This window comes from Serinus canaria, chromosome 10, assembly GCF_022539315.1.
Source record: "Serinus canaria isolate serCan28SL12 chromosome 10, serCan2020, whole genome shotgun sequence".
Taxonomy (NCBI): domain Eukaryota; kingdom Metazoa; phylum Chordata; class Aves; order Passeriformes; family Fringillidae; genus Serinus; species Serinus canaria.
This window is the reverse complement of record NC_066324.1, coordinates 15268190-15293825: the sequence shown is the minus strand read 5'-3', so window position 1 is coordinate 15293825 and position 25636 is coordinate 15268190. Positions and strand designations below refer to the sequence as shown.

At 39.4% G+C, this 25636-nt stretch overlaps 1 protein-coding gene across 4 annotated transcripts in view; it reads left to right on the top strand.

The window, feature by feature from the left end:
* The window catches only part of MTMR10 (myotubularin related protein 10), a 35793-nt gene that overhangs the window by 5418 nt on the left and 4739 nt on the right, over positions 1-25636 (top strand). For 2 of the 4 annotated variants that reach the window (XM_009089860.3, XM_030228350.2), the window contains 13 exons: positions 8289-8425; positions 9246-9318; positions 10356-10498; positions 17087-17177; positions 19530-19704; positions 20152-20239; positions 20411-20499; positions 21471-21601; positions 21725-21794; positions 21981-22051; positions 22898-23067; positions 24338-24508; positions 25348-25530. In XM_009089860.3, the coding sequence (XP_009088108.2) occupies positions 8289-8425; positions 9246-9318; positions 10356-10498; positions 17087-17177; positions 19530-19704; positions 20152-20239; positions 20411-20499; positions 21471-21601; positions 21725-21794; positions 21981-22051; positions 22898-23067; positions 24338-24508; positions 25348-25530 (1592 nt within the window). Of the gene's footprint in view, positions 1-587; positions 691-8288; positions 8426-9245; positions 9319-10355; positions 10499-17086; positions 17178-19529; positions 19705-20151; positions 20240-20410; positions 20500-21470; positions 21602-21724; positions 21795-21980; positions 22052-22897; positions 23068-24337; positions 24509-25347; positions 25531-25636 lie in introns of those variants that run through there. The other 2 variants (XM_018913772.3, XM_050978332.1) reach the window with 2 other exon arrangements.

Sequence of the window (25636 nt, the reverse complement as noted above, 5' to 3'; positions counted from 1 at the left end):
TGTTTATCACTCATAGCCTCACGTGGTAACAAGTTCCATAGTTTAATTATATGCTGTTAGAACTCCTTTTAATTGTTTCTGAAATTACCACCATCCAGTTCCTTTGGATAAATCCTAGTTCTTGTAGGACACAGCAAACATCAAGCTATATTCCTCCATTTCGTGCAGGTTGTGATTTTTAGACGTGTTATATTTCCACTTTGTTTTGCCTCCCTTTGGCTTAATTGTCTTAGTAGGTCCTAAAAATGAAGTTTCCCATATCTGTAATCATCTTTTTGATTAATTCTGAACGAGTTCCTGTTTTTTACTGAGGTTGAATTATGTATCCTGTTCAAGTTGTTTGCCATTAGATATATTCAGCTTCTATTTAATAATGCTGATTGACTTTACCATCTTGACTTTACCATTTTTTGATTTCTGTTGGCTTTTATATATATATGTGCCTTTAGAAAGGCAAGTGACTGCAGAAATTTAATTATGGGAGGTTTTTAAGACTGTATCATGGAAAGATTTAATCTTTTAGAAGAGTCTGTTTCTCTCGCAAGTTAGCTCCCAGCTTTTCGGTTTTTTCAGCTTTTTGCAATTCCTTGTTACATTGAGTCATGTGTTCCAGAGCAGCTGCACCACATCATGTGATAGGAGAGGGAAAGTCACTGTTCACTGAGGCACCCTTGGGCAGTGGTGCCCCAGGTACGTTCTTGTCTCGCTGCTCTGGACCCTGCACCTCTTCCTCGGTGTTTCCTCCGGTCCGTGCTGTGCCAGGCGGGAGAGCAGCGGCCGCGCTGGGCAGTGAGTGCCCGGCGCAGGGCGGGGGGGTGCGAGCCGGGCCCGGGTTAATGAGGTTAATGAGGAACCCCCGCCATCCGTCGGGTCTGCCCCGCCTGGCTCTTTGGGATCATTTTGCTTTAATGCCTCCGAGGGAAAACTGGGGCTGTTTAGTTGGTACAAGTGCTGTGCTGTCGGTGCCTTTTCCTGTGGCCGTTTCTGGAATGAGGTGCTGATACTCAGGAAGGCATTACCTGATCTGCTGAGGATGTGCATGTGCTGCTGGTGAGCAGCGAGAGCCTGTCAGTGCTGATAGCACTGAGCAGAACTTGTCTAAAGGCAGCTCCTCACTGCTCCAGAGCACTCCGAGCTGCTGATTCTCATTCCCAGTGCTGTGGAGAGCTCGCCGAGGCTCCCTCCCTCCTTGTGCAGCTGAGCAAGACTCATCATATTTGCAGGGTTAGGGTTTTTTTCCCCTGTGTTAACTTTTTTATTTGCAACGGAAATGTTACTTTGAAAATTCATTTGTTTGTTTTTAAAATTAATAGGTGATATAAAAAAGGAAGCAAAAAAGCTTTGTAGCTGCAACTTGTTTTCACGAATCAGTGTCATACAAGAGCATGAAATTATTTTCAGCATTTAAGGATGTCCAAATTAGAAGATCACAATGGCAATTTGGAAAATAATGCAATTCCCTGAAGCTTTTTTAAAGTAGATATTTCAGGTTTTTTTGTTGTCTATACAAAGATTGCCAGAAGTTTTTTGTAAGTTTGAGACTTTTGAACTCTGGATTTGAAACCTGAAACAACAGGTTTCTGCAAACTAGTTTTTCATACTGCAAGAAGTTTAAAAATGAACCAAACATTTGACTTAGATTTAGAATGAGATGTCACAGTAAGTATATACTAAGTACTCTTTTCTGTTATAGCTTTTTTGTTTGTTTGGCTCAAAATAAATTTTCAGGCGTGGTTTGGGTTCAGTTAACTGCTTGTTCTGTGTTAGGGTTTGATTTTTTTTAAGGACATAAGTACAACCAAAGCATTCTGCATGCAGAATCTAAGTATCAGATACAATCTTAGATGTAGATTTTACTGGATGGAGTAATTTTGTCCTGCCTTTTGTTATAAGAGGCATTTCTTAAAGCTTCTGACTAGTAATATATTTTAGAATTTGTAAATATCTGCAAAAATAATTTCCTATATGCAGCAGATTAGCTGTAGGCCCATATGGAAATAATTCCATGAAGCTAGAAGGATGACTGTTTTAAAATTAGGATTTTAATGTTTTTACATGTGCATTTTGCAAAGAAGTTGTGAAGTAATTGGTTTCTGCCCACTCTGCCCCATGTTTCTTTAGTGCTACAAGCCATTTAAATCAAGTAGATTCTGAATTGTCACCTGTCCAAGCTACTGGGGATTTTGTCTTGGTAATTTTATTTTCTCCTGATGAAGCAAGTCTTCAGTGAACTGATTCCAAACTAATTTCTAAACAAATGCTTCTGTATTAATTTATTTATTAAGCTACACCTGTATAATTTAACAAAGACTCAGTAGTACATTAGCAGTTCAGCATCTATAGCTTGTATTGCTAACATAGTTATAAAATAACAAGCTGAAAACCTCAATCTTCTCAAATTGGTACTGATTATATTGTTTAGGCAAAGTGAGGGTTTGGGAATCTGTAGTTTATGTGGCCAGACTTAAAAATATGCAAACACCAAACACACTCCCTTGTCACTGGCTTGTCTGTTGTTCACATTACAGAACTCTGACCAAATCATTACTAAAACTCTTATTGGAGGGATTCTGGTGATCAGAGTTTATTATAATTTGGCCTAACTATACATACAGATGCCAACAGGAGCTGTTTATTATTCTATTTTTCTCACACACAGGTGTGTTGTTATTTACTACTTCATGCTGATACCTTTTTGTGAAACCAAAGAGCAAGCCAGATCATAGCTAGTTCAGGTGAAATTTGGACTGACAAAAAAGGAAGAAAAAATCAGTTTTCAACTTGATCGTTCTCTGGTGAGACTAACAAAGCCTGTCATAAATGGCAGTGCCAGCACAAGACCTGAGGTGGAAGTGAATGTTGAATATGGAACTGTTTCTATTTGAGTGGTAATACAAGTTCCTGATTAAAGCAACTCTGTAAACAGTTTTTTAGTTTGCTGCAATACTTTGGTTTCGATCTGTTTAAAAGTGAGAGCTTTGCTCCTGAAGGGTGTTCCCTTCTTGCCATCTGAGCCCCTGGTGTTTGTTGCCTGCTCTACATTTTTGTGTCCTTCATTGCAGTTCTGAGATGTGGGGAAAGCTTTTGTGGAGCATTCCCATCCTAGTTCAGAAAAACAATTATCTTATCAGCTGTGGGTTTGTCTGGCTTTGTTTTGGTTTTTGTTTTTTTTTAATGTCCATAAAGATTAGCCATTACTGGGCAAATACTGATGTTAATCTTGTTATTGTGCAGGGGAAACACAGAGATGATCGTTGAAAACTTACCTGGAAGCCTTTATTTTTTTTGCTACTTTCTCTTACTTAGCATTAAAAATAATTTATCTAAGCTCTTTTCTCTTAGCACACTAGAGAAACTAAAATATTAATATATGATCTTTTAATAACAATTCTCTAATAAGAATGGCAAAGCAAGCTCTTTTGGTACTGTGCATTAATAACACACCACTCTCCAAACAGTGGCCAGAGTTGTTCTTTGGGATCTCAGGTTCTCCTGTTAAAAATTAATGCAAATTGTTTCTTATTCCCCAATAATCACAGAATTGAGCTGTCCTTTTGGGACAACCTTGTAAGAGCTCATGAAAATCAGAAAGTAGATGAAAGACAATTATTTCATGAGCTTACAAGTACTTTTTTTTTTCCTTAAGTTTGGAAGTGCCTGAGCACACTGAACAGAAGATTCATTTAGAAGTGGATTAGAGACATTTACATTTAAATGCTTGATGCATACTAATAAACTCATACAATTTTGGTATTCTCTTCACAAGAGAGCAGATAAAGGGATAAAAATGTCATAGATTTCAGTTACTTATTAATGAAGTTTTTATTGGAAATTTGTACTTGGAAAATTCTGAAAGTGAATTATTTGCCAAATATTTTACAAGTGAACTCATTATTGTGCATTCTTAACAGTTAAATAGCTACTTGAATTAACTTGAGCTTTTCTATTGTGAACTTGTAAAACTGTGTTTCACATTAACAAGCTGGTTTTCTGTTGTCTTACTTGGGTATAATCATTACCAGCATTGTAAATGGGAAACAGGAGTTCAGTTCCCAGGTGCTAGTTTTTTATGGATTTAGGTAGAAATTACATGACTGCATAAAGTACTTAATAACCTCTGTTATGCTTATGTCTGTTAGACATTGAACATATCCATAGAGCTTCAGTGCTCATTAAAGGAACTTTATGCTGATAAATTTGTTCTCATGCTTCTAGTACAGTATTGGGAAAGTTCCCTTAGCAGCATGTAGGGAACCTGCAAACTCATTGAGCTTGTTTTCATTATTGATTTATGGAGTATGATTTCAGCTATTCATTGCCTTTAGCAAGTATCAGATTTTTAATGTGATAAAAATAGTGCCTGATAGCATTTTAAGATGTGTATGTATGTATGTGTGCCATGCTCCATCTCTCAATACATACATGTATTGGTCTCTGTGTATATAAAATACTGCTCAGTTCCTTTAATTGTGCAGCATCGTTGTGTTCAGTCAGTATGGTTAGAGTTGTGGAAAACTGCTCAGTCTGTATCACCTCCTGCATTAATAAGGTTGTAGTCCCTCATGGTACTTAAATCAGCCCTCTTTCCTGAAAAGTTACAAATTGCTGCCTTTATTAGATAAACAAAAGAAAAAAAACCAAACAAACCTTGATCCTGTGAGGCAGGGCACCTGAGCTTACAAAAATATAGTAGTGAAAATGGTGTAGAACATCCTTTATTTTAGAAGGTTAGTGATTAGAGATTATGTTTCAAGTTCTGAGGAACCAAATTGCCCCAAGCCTGGTGCAGAGTGGTGTGGCTGCAGGCTGGGGGAGAGCACAGCTGTGCTATCCAGTGCTTCCTCCTGCTGATCCTGTGCTCAGCAGGGTTGTCCTGCCTCTCTCCCAGCTCCCACGTGTTCCCAGGCTCTGCTGCCTGCTCTTTATTTTGATTGTAGTGGGTTAGGCATTATGCTGGATTAGATACATACCATGAATTCTCTTAACATCCAAAATTTGAACCAGTCAGATTGCATGTGCTTTTGGGAGACTTAGCAGAATTTTTCAGGAGTTTTAAGAATTTTTGAGGATGTGTGTTATGTTGAGAGTGTATTATCTAGATAGATCTTTCAATATCTCCTGTTATTTTTGTGATTTTTTTTTATTAAATGTAGAAATATTTTTTATTAAACATGATTAGGCTTTCTATGTAAGGGTGGCAACCTGTAATTTCTCTTCTGGTTTCCTGTCAAAGTTTAAACAAACTGCTCTTGTCTCCTGAGATCATTCTTTGACTCTTGGAGTCAGATGGAAGTGTTGACTGCTGTTCCGTGTTTGGAACAGCTTGTGACTGTTTACTGGAAAAAAGCAGCAGCTACATTGTAGAAATGTGCAGTGTAATAGCTCTGAATAGCTCTGTTGTTGTCTTGTGTAGGAGAAATCACCTACTCAACTACAAACACAAGAAGGGTTCATTGTGCAAGTCCTGCCCTTACTACTCATGTTGTTTATCTACTTCCCTAAATTTTCATTTTGAAAGGTTCACTATATATATATAGAGTGAACCTTTATATGTATATATATATATATATATATATATACACTATTTATATAGTGGGGGAAAAAAAACCCCATCAGTTTCTAGAGGTGTTTGGAAACTGCATCTATTACATTTGCAAACTTTCTCATTCTTTGTCTGAAGTTGGTGTGCACACATTGTCTGTCCTGCCATACCTTAATCCTTAGGTTCAAAAGGGACAGTTCTGGGTTAGAGCTGCAAACCTGAGAGCAGAAGACAAACTAGGCCAGAAAATCCAGAAAGTATTTGTATTGGATGAAGTGAAACTAAATGCAGTTGCACTAAAATAGGATTAGAATTAACATGTTGCAGTGTAGCCACACATTGTGAGGAATGAAGGGGGGAAGTAAAAAGGACGAGCTTTGGAAAGAGAAGGATGTAGCAGGCATGTTTTAAACTGTAGGAAATTCAAATGGAAGATGTTTGAGTGTATTTCATTTATTTTCTGTTTGGTTGCATCAAAGTTTGGTAATAGTAATTTACTTTTAGAAATGTCTCCTATGTGATAATAAAAAATATTATACTTAGTAACAGATAAGTGAATGTTACCAGAAAAAGCTGTGAAGTTGCATTTAATTTCATGGTGTATTTAGGTCTCCATTTTTTGGTGGTTTTTTTTTTGTTTTGGTTTTGGTTTTTGTTTGTTTGTTTGTTTTTGGTTTTTTTTTTTTAGAAATGCAGTGATACACTAGCAATATGTAGAGAGTGAGGAATAAATATTACTTAAAACTCAGTTTATGAGGAGTTTGTTTTTCTTCACACACAGTAGGTGACTTAGAACTTCATGTTGAATAGTTGAGGACTTAATACCAACACTGAGGAGAAATTACTTCAATAAATGGTTTGGGCTTTTGCAGTTATTTAAGTCAATAGATTAGTTGAAGAAATGCTGGGCATTACAAAGTTCCAGGCCAGACCCTGTATTGAAAAATTTTCATTACAATGTTTAACAGAAGTAGGGCTTGTCATTCTCATGTACACCATTATAAGACATTGTTTTCAGCTGCTGTGGACTTGGATGAGCTTTTAACTATTTGTACTGAAGCTGTCAGAACCAGATTTTTTATTTTCATATTCAAAAGCTTATTTAAGCACATTTTAGCACTGTTTGAGGAAAGACTTTAAAGCTCCAGGAGATCTGTTTATAGACATTTTCACAGTTCCTGCCACTTCTGGTATAGAATATTCATGTATATGGTAATACAGGTCAATGAAACTTGTCTACTCACATCTTCAAACAGTCCTAGAACACAGCTCATAATTCTGGCAGCTCAAGGCTACAGACTTAGGCCAAGACATTTTTATAGCTGAACAACTGAGCCAAAGGCAGAGATGCTGCTGCTGCTGCTCTTAGTGACTTCCAGGCAGATCCCTGATTGTATCAGGGGCAAGAGATCCAGTAGGACAGCTGGGTGAAATAGCTAAGGGGCTGGGGGGCCTGGAGACAGCAAAAGGTGCATTTCTCTCCTGTCTGGGACCCTGAAGGCAGTCATTTCAAGGTATGGTTACTTGGCTGTAGTGATAATCACCTGAGGAAAGAGCTGCTCTGCAGCAGGAGCTAAATGGGGAATTTATTCCAGGCTGTGATCTACTCCTTGGCCATGCAGTAGCTGATGGCTGCCAGTCCAGCTGCCCAAGAGCTGCTGTTTCCTTGCTCAGCATGACTGTGAGATGGCATTTCAGGCAACTGGGACTGAACATGCCAAACCTATTACGAGCAAATTAGGCTTCAGCAATCCTTAGTCCTTAGTTTCTTCTAAGCAGAATCTCAGAGCCAATATGAAATTACACTTTTCTTGGAACACACTTGTACTCCCACACTATTTATGGTAGACAGCAGCAGCAGGAGGTGGTTGATCTGATGACAGAAGTGAAAGCCCTGTACAGGAATAAAAGGAATTACTAAGTTAGATGACTGAAGGAAGAGTTACTGTTTAGCTTTCAGAAATCTTGGCTGTGGAACTGAAAAATATCAGGTTGTGTAGTGATTCACTTTTACTTTTTAAATGGTCCTCAGTCTCATTTGCCTATATGCTTTTTTTATTTTATAGCTTATGCCAAACCAATTAGCATAATTTGTTTTTTTCTTCATTTGAATTTTCTGTTTTATGAAGGAAATCCAGAAAATGTCTCCTTCATTAGACAGTCACAGTAAAAAGTTGGAAATGTGTTTTTTGAAGTCACCTGAAAATGTCTTTATAAATGCAAAATGCAATGTGGCCTGATGATTCTGAGTTCAGGAAGTTCATAAAATTCTCTGAAGTGCTTAACAATAGCCAGTTAATTTGAGTTTTTAAAATAAATGCTAGGTGAAGTACAGGAATGTGTGCTTGTTTAAAGGACAGTGTTGTTCAAATGCATGCATTTTTTAATGGTGGAGAATTGCAGATCTTGATCTCAGGATCTAAGGGAAGTGGTGTGTGGTTTTGTGTGGGTTGCGTTTCTTGTGGGGCTTCTTTTGGTTTTTGTTCTTTGAATTTTGCTTTGGTTTTAAGTTGGTTGATTTTGGGTTTTGTTTCATTTTAACTACTGCAAAATATTGTCATTTTTGGGATGGTAATTTTCTCTTTTCCCTGGAGTGGTGTTAGTTAAACTCCCTGTTTGCCCATAAGAGGTGGATAACTTGAAACTGGTAAAGAGTTAGGGGTTCCTTGGTATTACAGACTTTGAATTGTTGTACCTCCAGGATTTATATAGGCTTCTCCTTTTCCCTCCCTTTCTTCTGTTTCAGGTGAAATTGTGGTGAACGAAGTAAATTTTGTAAGAAAGTGCATTGCAACAGACACGAGCCAGTATGATCTGTGGGGCAAGCTGGTTTGCACTAACTTCAAGATTTCCTTTATTACAGATGACCCAATGCCACTGCAGGTTGGTTATTGCTCCCATGGCTACATCATGAATGTGATAAGTGGAATTATTCACACAGGAGAAGTGTCATATCAGCAAAGCTCTCCACGTGGTGGAGTTTTATTGGAGTTACTGATGGAGAGCAAAGTAACCATGAAATGAGAATTCTTTGTAGATGAAGCAACAAGAACAGGGGAGAAGAACTCTTCTGCTTTGTCAAAGCAGAGCTCATGACATTCAAAACCATGATCAGTTTTTGAACAGCACGGCATACAATACTGGAAATCCAAGTAGTGAGCTGTGTGTTGTTTTCAGTAGAGTTTGCACTTCCATTTGGGGCTTTTAAAGGAAATGTTCCATTAACTAAAGATATGTATAGCTCTGAAAGTAGCTGCATGCTTATTCAATAATAGTTAGGAAGTTTGACCAGAGCTACATCAAAAGGTTGATTTGTGCCTGAAAGTAGAATTAATTCTTTTTTTCTTTCCATGCTTACAAAAGTGAAAATAATTGCAGATTTCTTACATTCCATATATATATATATATATATATATTTTATACTTCAAATTGTATTGGATTTCTAAGAGTAATTTTTGATACTAATTCAGTAAATTGAGTGCAAATAGGGAGGTTATTTTCATATTCCACTGGGGTTTCTGAACTGCTGGGTGTGCAGTTGAGCAGCCTCTAACCTCTAATTACCTGGGAATAAGCAAGGGTGGTACCTGTCAGAAAAGCCTAGGCATGCCTGATTTTTATCATAGTTTCTTCAAAGTCGTGCTGTGTATCTGGTTACAAACTGCAGAGCTGCAATTAATGGCTGTGAGTTCATTTGTTTCAGAAATTCCATTATAAGAACCTCCTCCTTGGTGAACACGATGTCCCACTCACATGCATTGAGCAGATTGTCACAGGTATGTCTAAAATAGCTAATTATACTGACAGGCTTTATCCTTACTCAGTACAAAACTGTTACCTGCCTGTTAAGTTCTGCAGAATTGTTGACACTTGAAGCTTTGTGTAATTAATCTTCCTGATTTGAAGTATTTGGTTTATTTAAAATGAGGATAAAAGCCTCAAATGCTGAATAAATCTTGAGGTGCCATGCAGGAGACTTAGTTGTGTCTTTCTTTATATTTGTAACTACCATAGTGGATCAACAGGTGTTATAGGAGGGACATGTTATAGCAGTACAAAATGTTGTTAGCACATTTTTACATTGAACATTGAATCTCTGCCACTGAAATACACTAAATTGCAAAAATAGCTTATACAGTGAGATGTAGATGGGTTATCTGACTAGAGAAATGCTGTAGTTTCAATCCTCTCTAATTCTTAGCAAGTCAATAACTGGTGATCTCCAAAAATCTGCAAATGGCAATCAGCATCTTGATCTGAAGAAATAAAATACTTCTTGTGGAGAACCAGGTTTTTATTTGTTGGATTCCATAGCCTTACCTATTTGTTAAGGTTGTTTTTCATCTTGTAATTGTAAAATTTCATAAAAGTGATAAGTTTTCAAATTTTGTTTATGGCATGGGCTGTTAAATACTTGGTTTTCTGACTAGGTAATCTAAATTACTGTTTATAAATTTTCAATGCCCAAAGTTGGTTGTGATCACTGTGAAAAGGTTAATGTGTTTCTGAGGAAGAACATGATGAAGAAATGCTTTTATGCTTTTTTTTTTTTTTTTTTTTCAACAAATAGGTGCAATTGACCTGTTACATTGCCTTGCACTGGTGCACATTTGTTGCCCCTTTTCTAAAAGATGAAGTTTACCCTAAGTTTAGTGAAACATAAACTTTTACTAACAGGAATCAACAGATTTTCTACCTGAATCAAAATGTGCCAATAAATAAAAACCTTCTGGCAGCAACATTACTGTATCTGTTTGAGCCAATCTTGTGTTTCCTTACAGAACACAGTCGAATAAGTTTCTCTTCTTTGCAGTGAATGATGCCAAGAGGAAGCAGAAGGTCCTTGGTCCCAACCAAAAGCTTAAATTTAATCCAACTGAATTAATAATTTATTGCAAAGACTTTCGTATTGTCAGATTTCGTTTTGATGAAGCAGGTCCTGAAAGTGCAAAAAAGGTATTGTTATCTTGTTATGAATTTCTGCCTTGTAGTCACTACGTGTAGCAACAGCTGTGCTGATAAAAACATTTTGTATTATTATGTTTTGATAGAGAAGTGGGGGGAAGAATTGCAAATTATTCTCATTCTGTTACAGGAGAATATCTGGAGTCAAATCTATTAGGGGGAAAAAAAGTGATGTATTAACTGTTTAGTATCATATAAGATAAACCAGTATTTCTTGTCATATCTGTTGTACTTTTAAAAGTTATTAATTCATTAAATAAATCTTTTTAAGGACTGGAATCAGAATATTGCATTGCAGCTGTACAACAGATGTTTGCATTTTTATGGAAAATGTTTCAAGCTCTGATACATTTTCTGAAAGTCATAAGCTTAATTTACCCAGAGGCTGAGTGTACTGCCTTATGGATAGCCTTAGTGGTGTCACACACCACGTTCTCCAGCGAGCTCTTGGAAACACCATTTTGTCCAATTTACATGAACCTGGGTTCTTTCTCAGTTTTATCAAAGCCTCGTACACTCTCGACAGGAGGAATTACTGGGCTCTGTCTATTCCTAGGGATGTCCTTGCCCGCCGGTGCCCGGCGCAGCGGGGCTGTGCCCTCGGGCTGTGCCGAGCGGGGCCGGCCGGGAGCTCGGCTGCCCTGACCTCCGCGGCACCGCGGCGTGCCACAGCCGGCGTTTCGTAAGAAATGACCCGGTTTACTCTTAGAGCTTAACAGTTGCCCTTCTCAGTAGGATCAGGTTTGAGTTTAGCCCTGTAAGTCCCAAGGACCATCTGCCCAGGCCTGAGTCTGTGTGCAGTTACTGACCGAGGGCTGCTGAACCGGCTCAGCCCTTCACCCTCCCCGAGGTGCGCGGGCTGGAGCCCCTCATGAACCGCCGGCTCTGGCCTTGCCCCTGTTCGGGCTGCCGCCCTGCCGGCTGCCTGTGCTGGTTGGAGCCTTCCACGCTTGGCAGTCTTTCCGCAGTCGTTCCCTTGCACAGCTTCTCCAAAATCCCCCTGGAGCAGCCTCCTGCAATATCATTACAGCAACTGTTTCTAATTGGCTGTCACAGCAAAGGAGAGTGATTAGCCTGGAGGAGGAGGGAATAAACTCAGCATCTCATTAACATTCTTTGTGCTGCTTTTTCTTATGCAAGAGTGAACAGTGAAACCATTTTATGAAGGCCTTTACATTAGGCATTTATAATTACATGGTCTTAGGTGTTTTCTTTTGACAGGAAGAACAGCTAGGTCTAGAGAGCCAGAGCTGTGTGGTTATAGAGCTTGTGATGGTGGTGACCACAAGTGTAAAAAAACTTCCATTTTCAAATAGCATAATGTGCTCAGTGGAGAGAAAGAAAACTGGTACAAAATCAGCTGTGTGGTTACTGTGGCAGTTTTGATGCATCAGGTAGGTTACTGCAGCTTTGTGTGGGTGTAGCACAGAAGCGTTTCTACTGAAGGGAGATCAGGTTCAGCTAATCTAATGTTTCCATAATAACATTATTCTATTAGCAATTAAATATAAATGTGTCGGACCATGAGATCCTTAGATCAGTTTTCCTGTATCAAGATTTTGCTTAAATTATTTTGGGATGCTGGTGAACACATCTGGAGTGGTCTTACACAGCATATTGAATGGAGTTTTTTTGTTCTTGCTGACATTTAGATGGCATGCTGGCACCACAGGATGGAAAGATTTTATCTGGTTTCTGTTCCTGCCCTTCAGATAGCACATATCAAGGTTGTCCTGGTGTTCAAAAACAGAAGACAGTGATCAGGCCTCCTTAAAGTTCTGAGGGCCTCTTTAATCTATATTTACATCCAGCTGTTTGTACAAGAAAATTTTGGTAGCTGTCTACTTGGAAATAACTGTGTGTGCATAACTTTTGTAGGGAAGAGCAAGACTTAGAGTGTACCTGAGTTCTGATGTGAGGGGAAGCCTGCTCTTGGGCTGAGGGTGCATTGCTGTCTGACTGGAGAGTGCCACAGGAGAGGGCTGACCATGGAACTGGGGTTCTGAATGGGGGGGCCTGCATGGCAATTCATCTGTCAAAATGAGCTTTAAATATATGGAGTAATTAGAAGGACAACAGATGCTTAACTACATGCAGTTAAAGAATTTGTTTGAATCATAGTTGCTTGCACGTACTGGAAATACTCAGCAGCATCCAGTGACATAAATTGGAGTTGGCAAAGCGAGTGTAATCTGTTCCTAAGGAAGTGTCTCTGTTTGCTGAACAGAGCATAAGGGAGAATAACTAATTAAGCTGCCTTACTAGAATAGAGATTATTCCAAGTCTCTCTTTGAGCATCTCAGAAAGATCCTCTTTCCAAGGATCTCTTTGGATGCTGTGAAAAGATGGATCCAAGTTTGAAAGCAGTCTTCTGAAGTGGACAGTCTGACAGATTGACTACACATAGACACATGGGTAACATGGGCAGAACTTTCAGAGGCCTTTTTCTTTGCCTTGAAGCAGAAACATTGAGAGAACACATTCATTTATTTTCAGGTAAATTATTATAGAGAAGCTTAAAAATCAGTTCTGTAAGGAAAATACACTCAGTACTTATTGCAGCCAATGCATGCTAATAAAACACTGTCTCAGCATTAGTCAGCCAGGTAAATATTTCCTTCCTCATTTTTATTAGTGGATATTTGGGAAACAAGCATTAAGGGAAAATAGAAGGAATGGAAATTTGCACTCACCACTGTTTAGCAGTTTAATTTTGTTTTGTCTCTAAAATAAAGCGATAGAGTCTCCAAAGGAAGGAAAGCCAGATGGGTGTGGGAGGAAGTGGAGGATGGGGAAGCAAGGGTAAGCAAGTTAGGGAAGTCTTAAGTTAGGCAGTGCAAAAAAAGAAGCATTTCACATTCTTAGAGGAAAGGATTTATTTTGTTCCAAAAATGACAGCAAGCAGTCAAACTGAAAACTCCTGCTATTTTTTAGGCACTGCAGTATTGGACATTAGACTGAGAAAATAAAATTAATGAAAATATGAGGCTGTAGATCTTCTGACTTTTAGGTGATGGCCAGTGTGTTCCCTCACCATGCATAAGGATCTTGGCAGTGCCCCAGGATGGCACACACCCTGTGCTTCCATGAGTATATCTCCATTTTCTCATCTCTTTCTCTTCTCAAGAACTCTCTCAGTTCTTTACTCCAGGAAGCTTTTTTGAATGAGTATGAGAGTTGTTTCAGAATCACATGCTCAATCAAAACAGAAGGAAAATTTTTAATCTCAAATCTTGTTTCCTGTGCAATCAAAAGTAGCCTTTCCTGCGTCATAACACTTGGGATGGAGAGGAACATTTTTTTCCCTAATTGTTATGAACAATAATATGAAACTCATAAGAGTTGGACAAACGGTCCTGACCCTTTCTAACTTGTTCCTCCTGCCTCCCCAACTCTATTACCTTGTTCTAATTGTTTATACAGATCACAGAATTGGTACTGTTTCAAGGCACTGGGAATGCATAAAATACTGTCTTTGGAGGGGATGTAGAAAACTTTTTTTAGAAGTAAACTTACAGAATCAGAATGGTTTGGCTTGGAAGGGCCCTTAAAGCTCATCTCATTCCATCCCCTGCCATGGACAGAGACAGCTTCCATTACAGCAGGCTTTTCAAAGCCCTGTCCTGGTCTTGAACACTTCAGGGATGGCACAGCCACAACTTCCCTGGGCAAAGGTAAAAAATATTTTTAAAAATACAGATGAATTTTAAAAATTCTCCTAATGCTGAATGCTTATTTTCCCAATAGGTTTTCCAGCCTAGGAAAATGAACAAAACCTGTTTGTGGGACTTGAGGTAGTTCTGCTTGTCTTTCTACCACAGGTGCCTGCTTGGGATAGGAATTGCAGCAGCAATGGAAAACAGTATTTTTCCAGAGAGCTCATAAGCCAGGTAGCCTGGCTTAAGGAAGGAGGGAAAATCCAGGGCTGTGCTAACTTAGCACATCTGAAATGTTGTCCACAACTCTTCTGCAAGAACATTAGCAATACTTTAAAGCTCTTGCCCTTGGTAAAATTGCTGTTGAAAAGGAGGGTGTGCCCTGAAAGTATCATTTATTTTTCTCAGATAGGGGTTGAATAGGGGACACTGACATAGGGAAATGGCTTTTGTACTATGAAATAACTACAGCCATTGTGTTTACTGCTTTTAATAAGTGAACTTTGCAACAAGCAGCTTATTCTCTTGTTATTTGTCTGAGCCTAAATATCTTCAGCTTTACACAATTGTCAGTTGGCAAGAATACCAAACATTTTTGAGTTTGATATGGGAACACTTCCTGTAAAACATGCTTGTCTTCCAATTTAGAGCGTTCTACTTATGGCCATAATCTGCTGAGATCTGTAGAATGTGCTTGTCTTCTGGATCTCTGAGACAATAAAACTATTATAGGGATTTCGTGAGGAGTAAACAGAAAATTAGTATGTCTTTAGTAGTTGCTCAGTGTATCTATGAGTGGAATTTTTCTAAAATGTAAAAATAGAGACAGTAGCAGGATAAATCTATCACTTTTTAAAATAAGAGAAATAGATGCCCTGAACCTGTGGGTGGACTGTTTCACCCATGCAATACATGGTGTGAGTTACATCTATTCCATGGAACCCCCAGAGCCTTTTCCAGCTCCTGCTCTATTTAAAAGCACAACTATGGTCTCATATTTTTTGTGGATCTGGATGGTTACTATCTCCACCCCACCATTTTATCCCTCTTCACACAGCACACACATACTGCCTTTTTCAAATGTGGCAAGCAAATGACAGAGGTTTCAGCTGCTGCCTATTTAAAAATAGGTTTTACTGTGTTCCTGTTGTGTTATTTGGCAGCACAATGGAATTTTTTTCCTGCAGTTTGTCCTGAAGCCTTGAGAGTAGATTAGCATAGTAAAAGGCTTTCAACTTTCACTCCATAAATGAAGATGAGGAGTTGTTCTGCTTGCATCAGTCAGTTATTGTAGTGAAAAGCTACATAGAAAAATGGAAGTCAAAATGTGAATATACACAAATTTCCATTTTATTTCATTGTTAATGATAGCCAAAAGTAATCTGTTAGAAGTGGCCAAATATTGTTTAATAGCTTCTTCTGCTTCAGTTCATACACTGAAATCACAAGATTTAGTGAAATGTGTGTGGCTTCCAGTTATGTCATTGAACATTTTATCAAATCCTGCAAATGAGCTTGTAACTGCTCATTAGGAAAGTGTGCTATACTGTTCTCCAGGGACACTTGTACTGCTTGGCTTTTTTGGGGGGGCTGTCACCCCTGGAATGTTCTGTCCTCTATTTTCCTGTGCAGTCTCATTGTAGAACATGAGGTATGGGGAGAACAGTTAAAGAAACCGTTGTTCTAAGACTCGACTGGAATTTTTTTGTTGACTGTTTGTGAAACAACATTTTCAGCTCAAGTTACTCTACTGTCATTACTGGTTTTATAAATAGTGAGGACTGTCCCCATCAAAGTCCAAGTATATAAAGATACAGTAAAGGTTCCATAACACCAGGGATGTTGCATACAAACAATAAAAATACAGCAGCTTTCTCCATGCAGATCTCAGCATAACTGAGCTCTTGAGCTTTGTTCCCATTGCCATTGCTGCCAGCAGTGGTATTCCTTCAATTCTGTGCAAATCTTTCTGTTAATTCTTATCACAATAAGGACACTTTCCTTCATAAAAAGAAAGCAATTTCTTGGATGCACAGGATTTTTTTCAAAAATAATATTCAAAGCTGCTAGACTCTGAATAAATTTTGTAAATGTGCTTCTAAATGGGAAAAGTTGGGAAAAGTTGAAGGGAAGATAGAAAAAAAAAAGAAAAAAATTTATGTGATAAGAATGTGGGCAGTATGTCTTTGTCCCTGGTTAAGAGGTACAATTTAGTAAAATGCTGAAGCAAATACTGAGGGAAGAGGACAAAGTTAAAGACTCCATTCATATCTTGAAATTTGAAAAATAACAGCACCAATCTCTACATGATATTTTTTCCTTCCTGAATTTGATTCCTCTAGACATTAGGGTTTTTGTCAAATCTGGTGTATTTCTTAGTGTCTATCTATGTTCAACGTGACAGAGACTAGAAATGCTTGATGAAATTTTAAGTCTAGGATCTAATCCTAAATCATGTGCTGCACTCTTAATTTTAATAATCTTAGGGAAAGAACCAGTTAGGTTTTTTTAAAAGGAAGTCACACATGAAAAACCTCCTGGCCCAACTGACAACTTCGTAGCCAAAATATCTGTCAAATGCTGTTAAATACTGATACTGATTCAGGACATGCCTGAACTGTTAATTGTTTAAAATTGTCCTGGTAAAATTCTATTATGTTGTTTCTGTGTTTTTCCCCTCTTCCCTGAGCACTGATTGCTAGCTGCTGTCAGAACAGTGCTAGGTTGGACTTTTTGAACTGGCCCTGCATGCTCTTAGGTTCTTCTGCTGGATTGATAAGTGCTCCTTTCATTAAAGAAAATATAAAAAGACTGATTTTTATTTTTTCCCAGCTCTGCATATTTGACACTGTTACAATTAAAGGCAATAATTATTTTGTCTATATAGATATATAAATAACAGTAATAAATGTCTTTTTCCTAGGTGTGCCTTGCAATAGCTCATTATTCTCAGCCCACAGATCTTCAGCTTCTCTTTGCATTTGAGTATGTTGGGGAAATATATCATAATCCAGGTAAGGATGAAAGTACTTGGATTGTACTTTTTTTCCTGTTTTGTATTATGTGTTTTTAGTAAGACTTCTGTCCAGAAGCAGTGGCAAAAAACATTTGAGGCTTTCTCCAAGGGTAACAAAATCAGCTTGTTCTGCACCCAGCCTCTTATGGTTATAAGTCATGCATTGGGATAGACATTAATGACCAAAATCCAAAGAAATGTCTTTCCTGTCTGAAACAAAGCCAAACTGTGGCAGCATGAATACTCCTATTTCTCAGTTCACGCTTCCATCCTCCTGTTGTATGTCTCTGTTGGTACTCTGGGTACCCAGTGAATGTCCCATCAGGCAGGCTTGCTCACCTGCCCTTCTTTTGGGAATAAGTTTCTCTTCTGGTGGTATTGCAGGAGGATTTGTGCAACTTGGGACTCCATACCTTCTTTCCTAGAGGCTTACTAGGCAGTTCTTACCACTCAAAACCTCCACCACCCCTGCTGAGCTGGAGCACACCCTCTCTGCTCAAGGCCAATCTCCAAGTGAACCTTGTCAGTTAGGTAAGCCTGCAAAGATGCCTTTGGAACTTGATTTCGAGCGTAATGCTGTGCGGTCACTGCCGAGTGTTCCCCAGCCCAGCCACAGCTGAGAGCCAGCAGTTGTAGGGTGACAAGCCTCCCCACAGAGCGTGCTGCTGCTGCAGGGCTGTGCTACTGAGATCTGAACTCAGCAGCTGGCACTAGAAACCACTGATCTGCCTGTTACAAAACATGAACCTCGTGGAATGATGAGATCAGGCCTTCAAATTTGCAAAACAATGCATGGTTTTCATCCATGGTTTTGCCTCTATGACTGCCCCGTGCATGCACAAGAATAAGTGTGCATGTGATTATTATGTTGCACACACAATTACACATGGAATTTCTTACTTCATAAAGCTTGGGCAATTATTAAGTCCATGTATTTTCATGTTATAAAGTACTAGGGAGGAAGCCAATTTGCAGATAAAATTGCAATAAAATGTTAGGCTGTCACAAAGTTGCCTTTACTCTCTCTTTAAAATACCATTTGCTATATGGAAAAATACCTAGTGGAAGAATTACCTAAGGTGGGTAAAAATGTTCCTCTGGAGCAGCAGACCAGAATGGCAAAGGAGAACTTTGCCATGCTCCAGTTCTTAACAGAATATGAAATTCTTTTGGGTTGTGTTGGGGTGTTCTTGCTGTTGTGAACCCTGGTGTTTGTCCCATAGATATCTGGCTTTGCTCTTGCAATTCCGGTGCTGTTTAATGACTCTCTCTCCCTGCTACTCCCAGTAAAGTAAAAGGTGAAATGCTGTCTTTGTGCTTCCTGGGGAACATAAAAAGCCTGTATTGTTCTGCTGTATGTGTACATTGGTTTTTTCCCAAGCTATATTTGATAGTTATATATCCTGCCATTAGACAGAAAAATTGACTTTTTTTTTTTGTAATGATTGTATTTCTCTGTTTACCATCTTTGAAGAACTACTTTAGTCTGATATTAGTCCTGTTTTCTTCTGAAAATCCTAAGTAGTCAAAGTGCCAGTGCAAGAATGAAGTTGATAGATACAGAAAGCAGAAACCACACAGGTTATGGGATGTCAGCAGAGCTGTGACACTGTTCTGCTTCCTTTGGGCAAGCTCTTGCTGAGGCTCAGAGCTTTCATGGGGGTGGTGATAGGGCTGAATTTCAGTTTATTTCACTTCCATCTAAAAATGTACTTCAAGTGTCAAGAAACAAAATGTAATTTCTTTTTGACACAGCTGACTGTCTCCTTGGCATCTAAAGAATGACCAGCAAAGGAGATCCTTCTGTATAGTAACAGCCTCTCTAAGCTCCTGGTCCCTAAACACAAAATGATAGGCCTTCTTTCTGTGTGGATATAAATCTATATAGAAACCCCAATATTTCAGCATGGCCTTCCATTTCTTTTAGTTGCTGTTAATACAGCAGTCATTTTAAGTTGCTGAACTTTATTTTGCTTTCCTGACATGGTAGCTATTAATGGGTAGCCTATAATGGGTTCATGTTTTTAAAACATTGTAAACTTTGGCATATTGAAGAAGGAAAGCCTGTGACTGGATATAACATTTGTTCCTGAGTATTAGTATGCCTTGGCTTCTATCAAGCAGCACAGCAGGCCAATTTGTTGCTTTTCTAATGAAATTGCAGGGAAAAAATACATTGACATCTTCATGTATCATCAAGCTGCCATTAAATCACTGCTTTCTTGTAATACAACAGTAGGTAATATAGACAATATTAGTGCTGTTGCTAATGGCTTATCTTTGTAATAGGAAGGTGAAGAGTTTGATTTTTTTTTTTTTTAATGGGCATTGATGACTTTCCTTTTCCTAGCAAAGAAGGTGAATGGCATAGACCCAGGAGGTGGTGGCAGTGGCATCAGCAGTGCCAGCAGTCAGCAGACTCCTTTGTTTGAAACTTACTCGGATTGGGATAGAGAGATCAAAAGGACAGGTGCATCCGAGTGGAGAGTGTGCTCAGTCAATGAAGGTTATATGATCTCCACTTGGTAAGTGTCTCTTGGGACACCAGCAGGAGGGAACTGGGCTGTCTTGTCCTGTGTGCCCCACAGCCTCTGTTGCTGCCAACTGTGCACTGCACCTCTTAATTGGGCTGCTCTCTGGAGAGGCCCCAGGCAAAACATGCTGCAAGTCTTGTCCCTGAAGGAAATGTCTTGTCCCTTAAGGAAGTATCATGTCCCTAAAGGGAATGTCATGTTTTGGCATCCATGGCTTTGGTGCTTCTGTACTTCCATGTGGGACATGCCGTTTCTCACTGGCATCCTTGGGTCTGTGCTGGTGCTGTGGCTGAGCCCTCACACAGGACAGCAGCAGTCATGCCCAGGGGCTGCTCTGGGACAGCCTCCCTGATCTGGTCACACAGCACTGCAGCAAGAGGGAAGATGGTAAAAAGCACAGGGAAAAGTAACCTTTTTTATCATGTTTTTTTCCACAAGCCTTCCAGAATATTTTGTGGTTCCGTCTTCCTTAGCAGACCAAGACCTGAAGCTGTACTCCTACTCCTTCATTGGGAGGAGAATGCCTGTAAGTGTCCTCTTTGTTCTGGTCCTGCTCCTGGTCATTGCACAGTATTCAACTTGAGGCTGTGCAGGCCAATTAACAGAGTTCTGTGCATGACATTAAGGAAAAAAATTGTACAGAATAGCTCTAACCTGCACGATTTTGTTGTTTCTTGTGTTTTTTTCCCCATGTTAGTTATGGTCCTGGAATCACCCCAACGGGAGTGCCCTTGTGAGAATGGCCAACATTAAAGATGTATTGCAGCAGAGAAGAATTGATCAGAGGTAAGTGATTCATTGTGTCACTCTTTCAGTCAGAGGGTTAGGATAACACCAGTGGGGACTGTGACACAGCACTGGGTGGCAGTGGAGGTGACCCTGTGTGACACCACAGTGTTGTAGTGTGGGAACTTTGGAGAGACTGTTCTCTGGATCTGGTTCTGGCACAATTTTTATTCAAGGCCATTCCAGTTTCAAATACTGAGTAACTTTACAGGTTTTAAGGTATGTTTATTTTTTAGGGGGATAATCATTCAGATGAGAGAGCATATTGATAAAAGGATGAGTTTTACTGTAATACAGCTTACATTGGTGGAGATTTTCTTACCTCCTTCAGCAAGACAGTAAAAAAAACCCTTCATTTGTGGCACTGGGAAATACAATTCAACAGACTTAGTATCATAATGCACATGGTATTTCTGTGAAATATTTGTCATGTGCTGTCCTTAATGAAAGACTGAAGGCATTTAGTGCCTTCTGTAGGTAGTTTATAAACTTAGTTGATTTTGTTCTTTGGTTTAATTTGTAGTGTGACTTTTTGTAGTAGTGCAAACACCTGCATTGTGTGTTAGGCTGGAGCTCTCAGTTTTAGTTGAAACCCTGTAAGCTTTCCTGACTTCATAAACTTTAAATATGTTCTCTTCATTTAACATAGGTAACTCTTACTAAAAAAGATGGAAAACAAAAAACTGAATAGAGTGAATTGTCAGTCAGCATCAGATTTCATTTCTCAAATGTGATATTTTAATGATCCATTAAAACATTCCCATTTTTTATGTTCAGTAATTAGCAGACACCAAAAATGTTTGAGTCAGTAGCTTTATGGCAGGAGCAATGTATCTCCTGAATATGAACCAGTAAACTTTTTTTTAGAATGAGGTGCATGTTTTATGTGCTTGCAGTTAGACAGTGGCACATTTCTTGAAAGACTGTTTCTTTTCTCTCCAACAATAAACCTGCTGATTCTTCTCCTGCAGGATTTGTAATGCCATAACTCGAAGCCATCCCCTGAGAAGTGACGTGTACAAATCTGACCTGGACAAGTGTCTCCCCAATATCCAGGAAATCCAGGCTGCACACAACAAACTCAAACAGCTCTGTGTCAATGGTATGCTGGGCTTTCCTTCTTTTATGGGGTTGTTTTCCTGACTGAAGTGAATTCCAGTCAGCCTGGCTGACAGGGACTGTTACTGGAAGCTGCTCTGCAATGTAATTACTGTCCCTGTTGCAGACCCTTTTGATGACACCGAGGAGAAGTGGCTGTCCTCCCTGGAAAACACTCGCTGGTTAGAGTACATTAGGTTGGTACCTTCAATATAATGATGTTCAGTGGAATGTGCAAAGCTCTCAGCACTGTAAATGAGCAGTGCATCATTTGAAGGATTCTTTGTTTTAATATAAGTTAGGTAAATATAGATAACCAAAATCTTTTTCTACTAGAGTGTGAATTTCTGTTAACTGTTAAATCACTTTCTTTTCCTGTCCAGAGCCTTTCTTAAGCATTCTGCTGAGCTTGTCTATATGATGGAGTGTAAGCACGTTTCTGTAGTTCTACAAGGTAATACAACACAGAGCATGCTGTAATTATTTGCATTACTGTGATAATGTAGATAAACAGATTTAGATAAAATCAACTGTAATCTTTATACATAAACCCCATGGATTCATAACAAATAATTTTGTTATGTAGCTGAACTGTAGTATAGTCCTTAGCATCAAAGGAATATTTTGCTTTGAGTCTTTGTAGGTTTTGTTCTGATAATGATGCTAGAATCAAAACCTTAGTGTGAACCTTTGTCCTTAGTGTGAACCTTTGTCCTGTGTTAAGTCCCTGCAGAAGCCATATCAATTTAATTCAGAGGTTCTACAGACAAAAGCATTTCACTCAGTGCCCACTCCTTGTGTCTGTGCAAACAGATATTTCAGAGGAAAGGACACTGAAAAACTTGTTCATATCTGTAATTCTGTAATTTCTGTAGTTTTTTCAAGACCTGTTAAGCTGATATATCCCACTCTCTCCATGTAATGCCCTTCCAAAAATTTCTTCAAGGTGGAAAAATGTTGAAAATTTTAGCAGCACAAACACTCTCCTCCTCGGCACACCTTGATTTAAGTACTAGGCAGCTGGGTGGGTGTTTTGTTCTTGATGAATGCACTGCTGTGCTGGATACTGCAGGAACCCTTTGTAGAGGATGAGTCTCAGTTTAAAAAAAAAAAGTGTGATTTTCTTTTTCTGTTTGTTTTTTTTTAAATTATGAGAACATTTAAAACAACTAAAAGTATATTTTAAAAGAAAATCTAATAAAAACATGAGACCTAGTTGCACCTTTTTGCTCTTTGAAATCTAATTCTGTACATGTGCATTTACCTTATGGATTCTGTACTTTCTGTATGTTACTCACAGAGGAAGAGGGACGGGACCTGAGCTGTCTTGCTGCTTCTCTCATTCAAGTCATGCTGGATCCCTATTTTCGAACCATTGTTGGATTTCAAAGCCTAATACAGAAGGAATGGGTCATGGCAGGATATCAATTTTTAGATAGGTGTAATCACTTAAAGAGATCTGACAAAGAGGTAAAAATTAATTGTATTTGCATGTGATCACAGTATCTGCTTGATCTCATCCTGAACATGTATTTGTACAGAAATCTAAAAGTAAAAATATGTTTTAATACTTTGAAATCTCATTATATATTATCAGAGGAACTAAGTATTTTTCCAGGGTAGAGATATTTTTTCTTTACCCTCTGTAGCCAGGTGAGAATCAGTAAAATACCATGTGCAATCCTATGGGTTATTGTGTTGCTTCAAGGTTACACATGAAAGCATCTCCCTTCTGCAAACACTGACACAGTGAGGTTTCAAACTGAAACCAAAGGAGGAGTGGGGTTGCAGGGGGTGGTTTTGCTGTGTGTTTTACCAATCCCTGTTTCCATCCCTGTGCTGTTATCAGCAGTGCTTTCAGAGCAGGCAGCTGCTGGAGAAGCCCCACAGCTGCATGAGCTGACACAGCTGCCAGGAGGTGGAAGGAGGGGAGTGCAGGGCTCAGCTCCCAGCACTGCCAGCTCTTGTTTGGCCTCTCCAGGGCAAAGGAGGGGCTGCTAACTGCAGGTGGAAGCAGGGAGGACCCAGGTTAGGAACCTTTTTCAGAGACAGTGGCCAGAGTCCCAGAACAGGATCATTTCCGCTGTGGAATTCACAGATAAACCGAGGGCACTGAGCACCAAGCAGAGAAAATGCATGAAGGGATAAAGAAATGAGATGCCAAGAGGGAAATAATGAAAAGCAGCTATTTTGGCCCTAGGAAAGGATATATTGAAAAGTGAAAATGGAAAGGGGAAAATATCTCTAAAGCTTTACATAAATGATGGTTTATACTTTTGTAATTCATGGGCTGCTATGGAAAAGACATAGAAAATGTGGTGAGAAATTAGTGTGGCTGAATCATAAGCTCTGCAGTCATTTCAAACAAGGAAGAAAACACATTGTAAAAACAAGGCCAAGTGGCAAGGAAGGCTCATACAAGCACTAATTTGGAAATTATGAGGGACATATAGATGGCAGAAAGGATTTTTTCAGCTGCATGAGTATGAGCAGAGCCCAGGAAAGAAGTTTCTACACAGAAGGGAAAGCTGTGCAAATGCAGTGCTGAGAAAGACATGACCAAACAGGAACACAGAGTGTAACAATTGCATAGAATCATGAGAAATGCAAGACTCCAAATAGTTTACCCTATGGTTGAGTAATGTACCAATGGTACAGCCAAATATCAAAACTGCAAAGAAATGGGTATTATTTGGCAAAGCTTATGTTAAATCTGATCATTCCTTGTTTCTTTTCCCAGTCCCCTTTGTTCTTGATGTTCCTTGACTGTGTTTGGCAGCTGCTGGAACAGTACCCAGCAGCCTTTGAGTTCTCTGAGGTGTACCTGACCATCCTGTACGACAGTGCCCGCATCTCCTTGTTCGGCACCTTCCTCTTCAACTGCCCCCACCAGCGAGTCAAGGAGAGCACTGTGAGTAGGAGGGGCTGCACCTGCTTGTCCAGCAGGACACTCAGCCTGCCCCCCGGGAATAACAGCACCCCAGTTCAATGCTTCCTGTGTGTCCTTCCAGTTGTCACACTCTGTTTGGGGCAAAACACTCAGGTCCCCAGGTGAATTCAGTCATAATGACTTTCAGGTGATCTGTGCAGAGACAGTGACTAACTACTCAAGAAGAAAATTCATTAAATTTATTTGTGGTTTTTTTTCCTCGGAAAACATTGCTACTCTACATTGGTATTTGTACTCCTCTAGGAAGCAAATCTGTGTCTGGAACTCAGAAAGTAGAATGACAGGCAACAAATAGAATTTCATGCTTCAGGCAAACTTTGGAATCTCTTGACATAATTGTTTAAATAGTTGAAAAAGTTGGAGATGCTGCATCAAGTTCCAATAGTATTGCACAATGGAGGCATTTAGAAAACTGAACACCTAAATTTGTTTTTGAAAACGAGCTTATCACAGCTGTGTGTAGAAAACATTTGATGGCTGATAAAAATGAAACTTACTTATTTCATTAAATATTTTGCCTTTAAAGTTATAGGTAGCAACTTTACAAAGAAGTAGAGCACTGAGGGACTCTTGGTGAATTCTCAAAATGCCAGTTTGGGGGTTAAGAGTAAGCCAACAACTAATTTAATAGAATTGAAAAGTAACTGCACAAATGCAGAGCAGATGTTTTCTTCAGCTGTCTTGCTGCTCTGTTGTGCTACCCTTCTCCTCTTTCCCCAATAGTTACATGCTGGTTTTAAGATTCATGTAGCAGCCCTTTTTCTTTGATTTTAATCTGCCTGAATGTTAACTTCTTGCAGGAATTTGCCATAAGCAAAAACATTCAGCTGGGTGATGAGAAAGGCCTGAGGTTTCCGTGTGTTTGGGACTGGTCTCTGCAGTTCACGAGCCGGGACCGGCTGCTGTTCCACAACCCGCTGTACGTGGGGAAGAGCACGCCCAGCGTGCACAACGGGGCCCCCCGCACCTTCAAGCGCTCCAAGGTACCCGGGGGGCTTGGAGGGCTCTGCCTGTGGCTGAGGCTGTGCTCTCACTCAGGGGTTGTGCTGGGGAGGCTGCAGGTGCCCTTGGATTAGCAGTAGGAGCCTT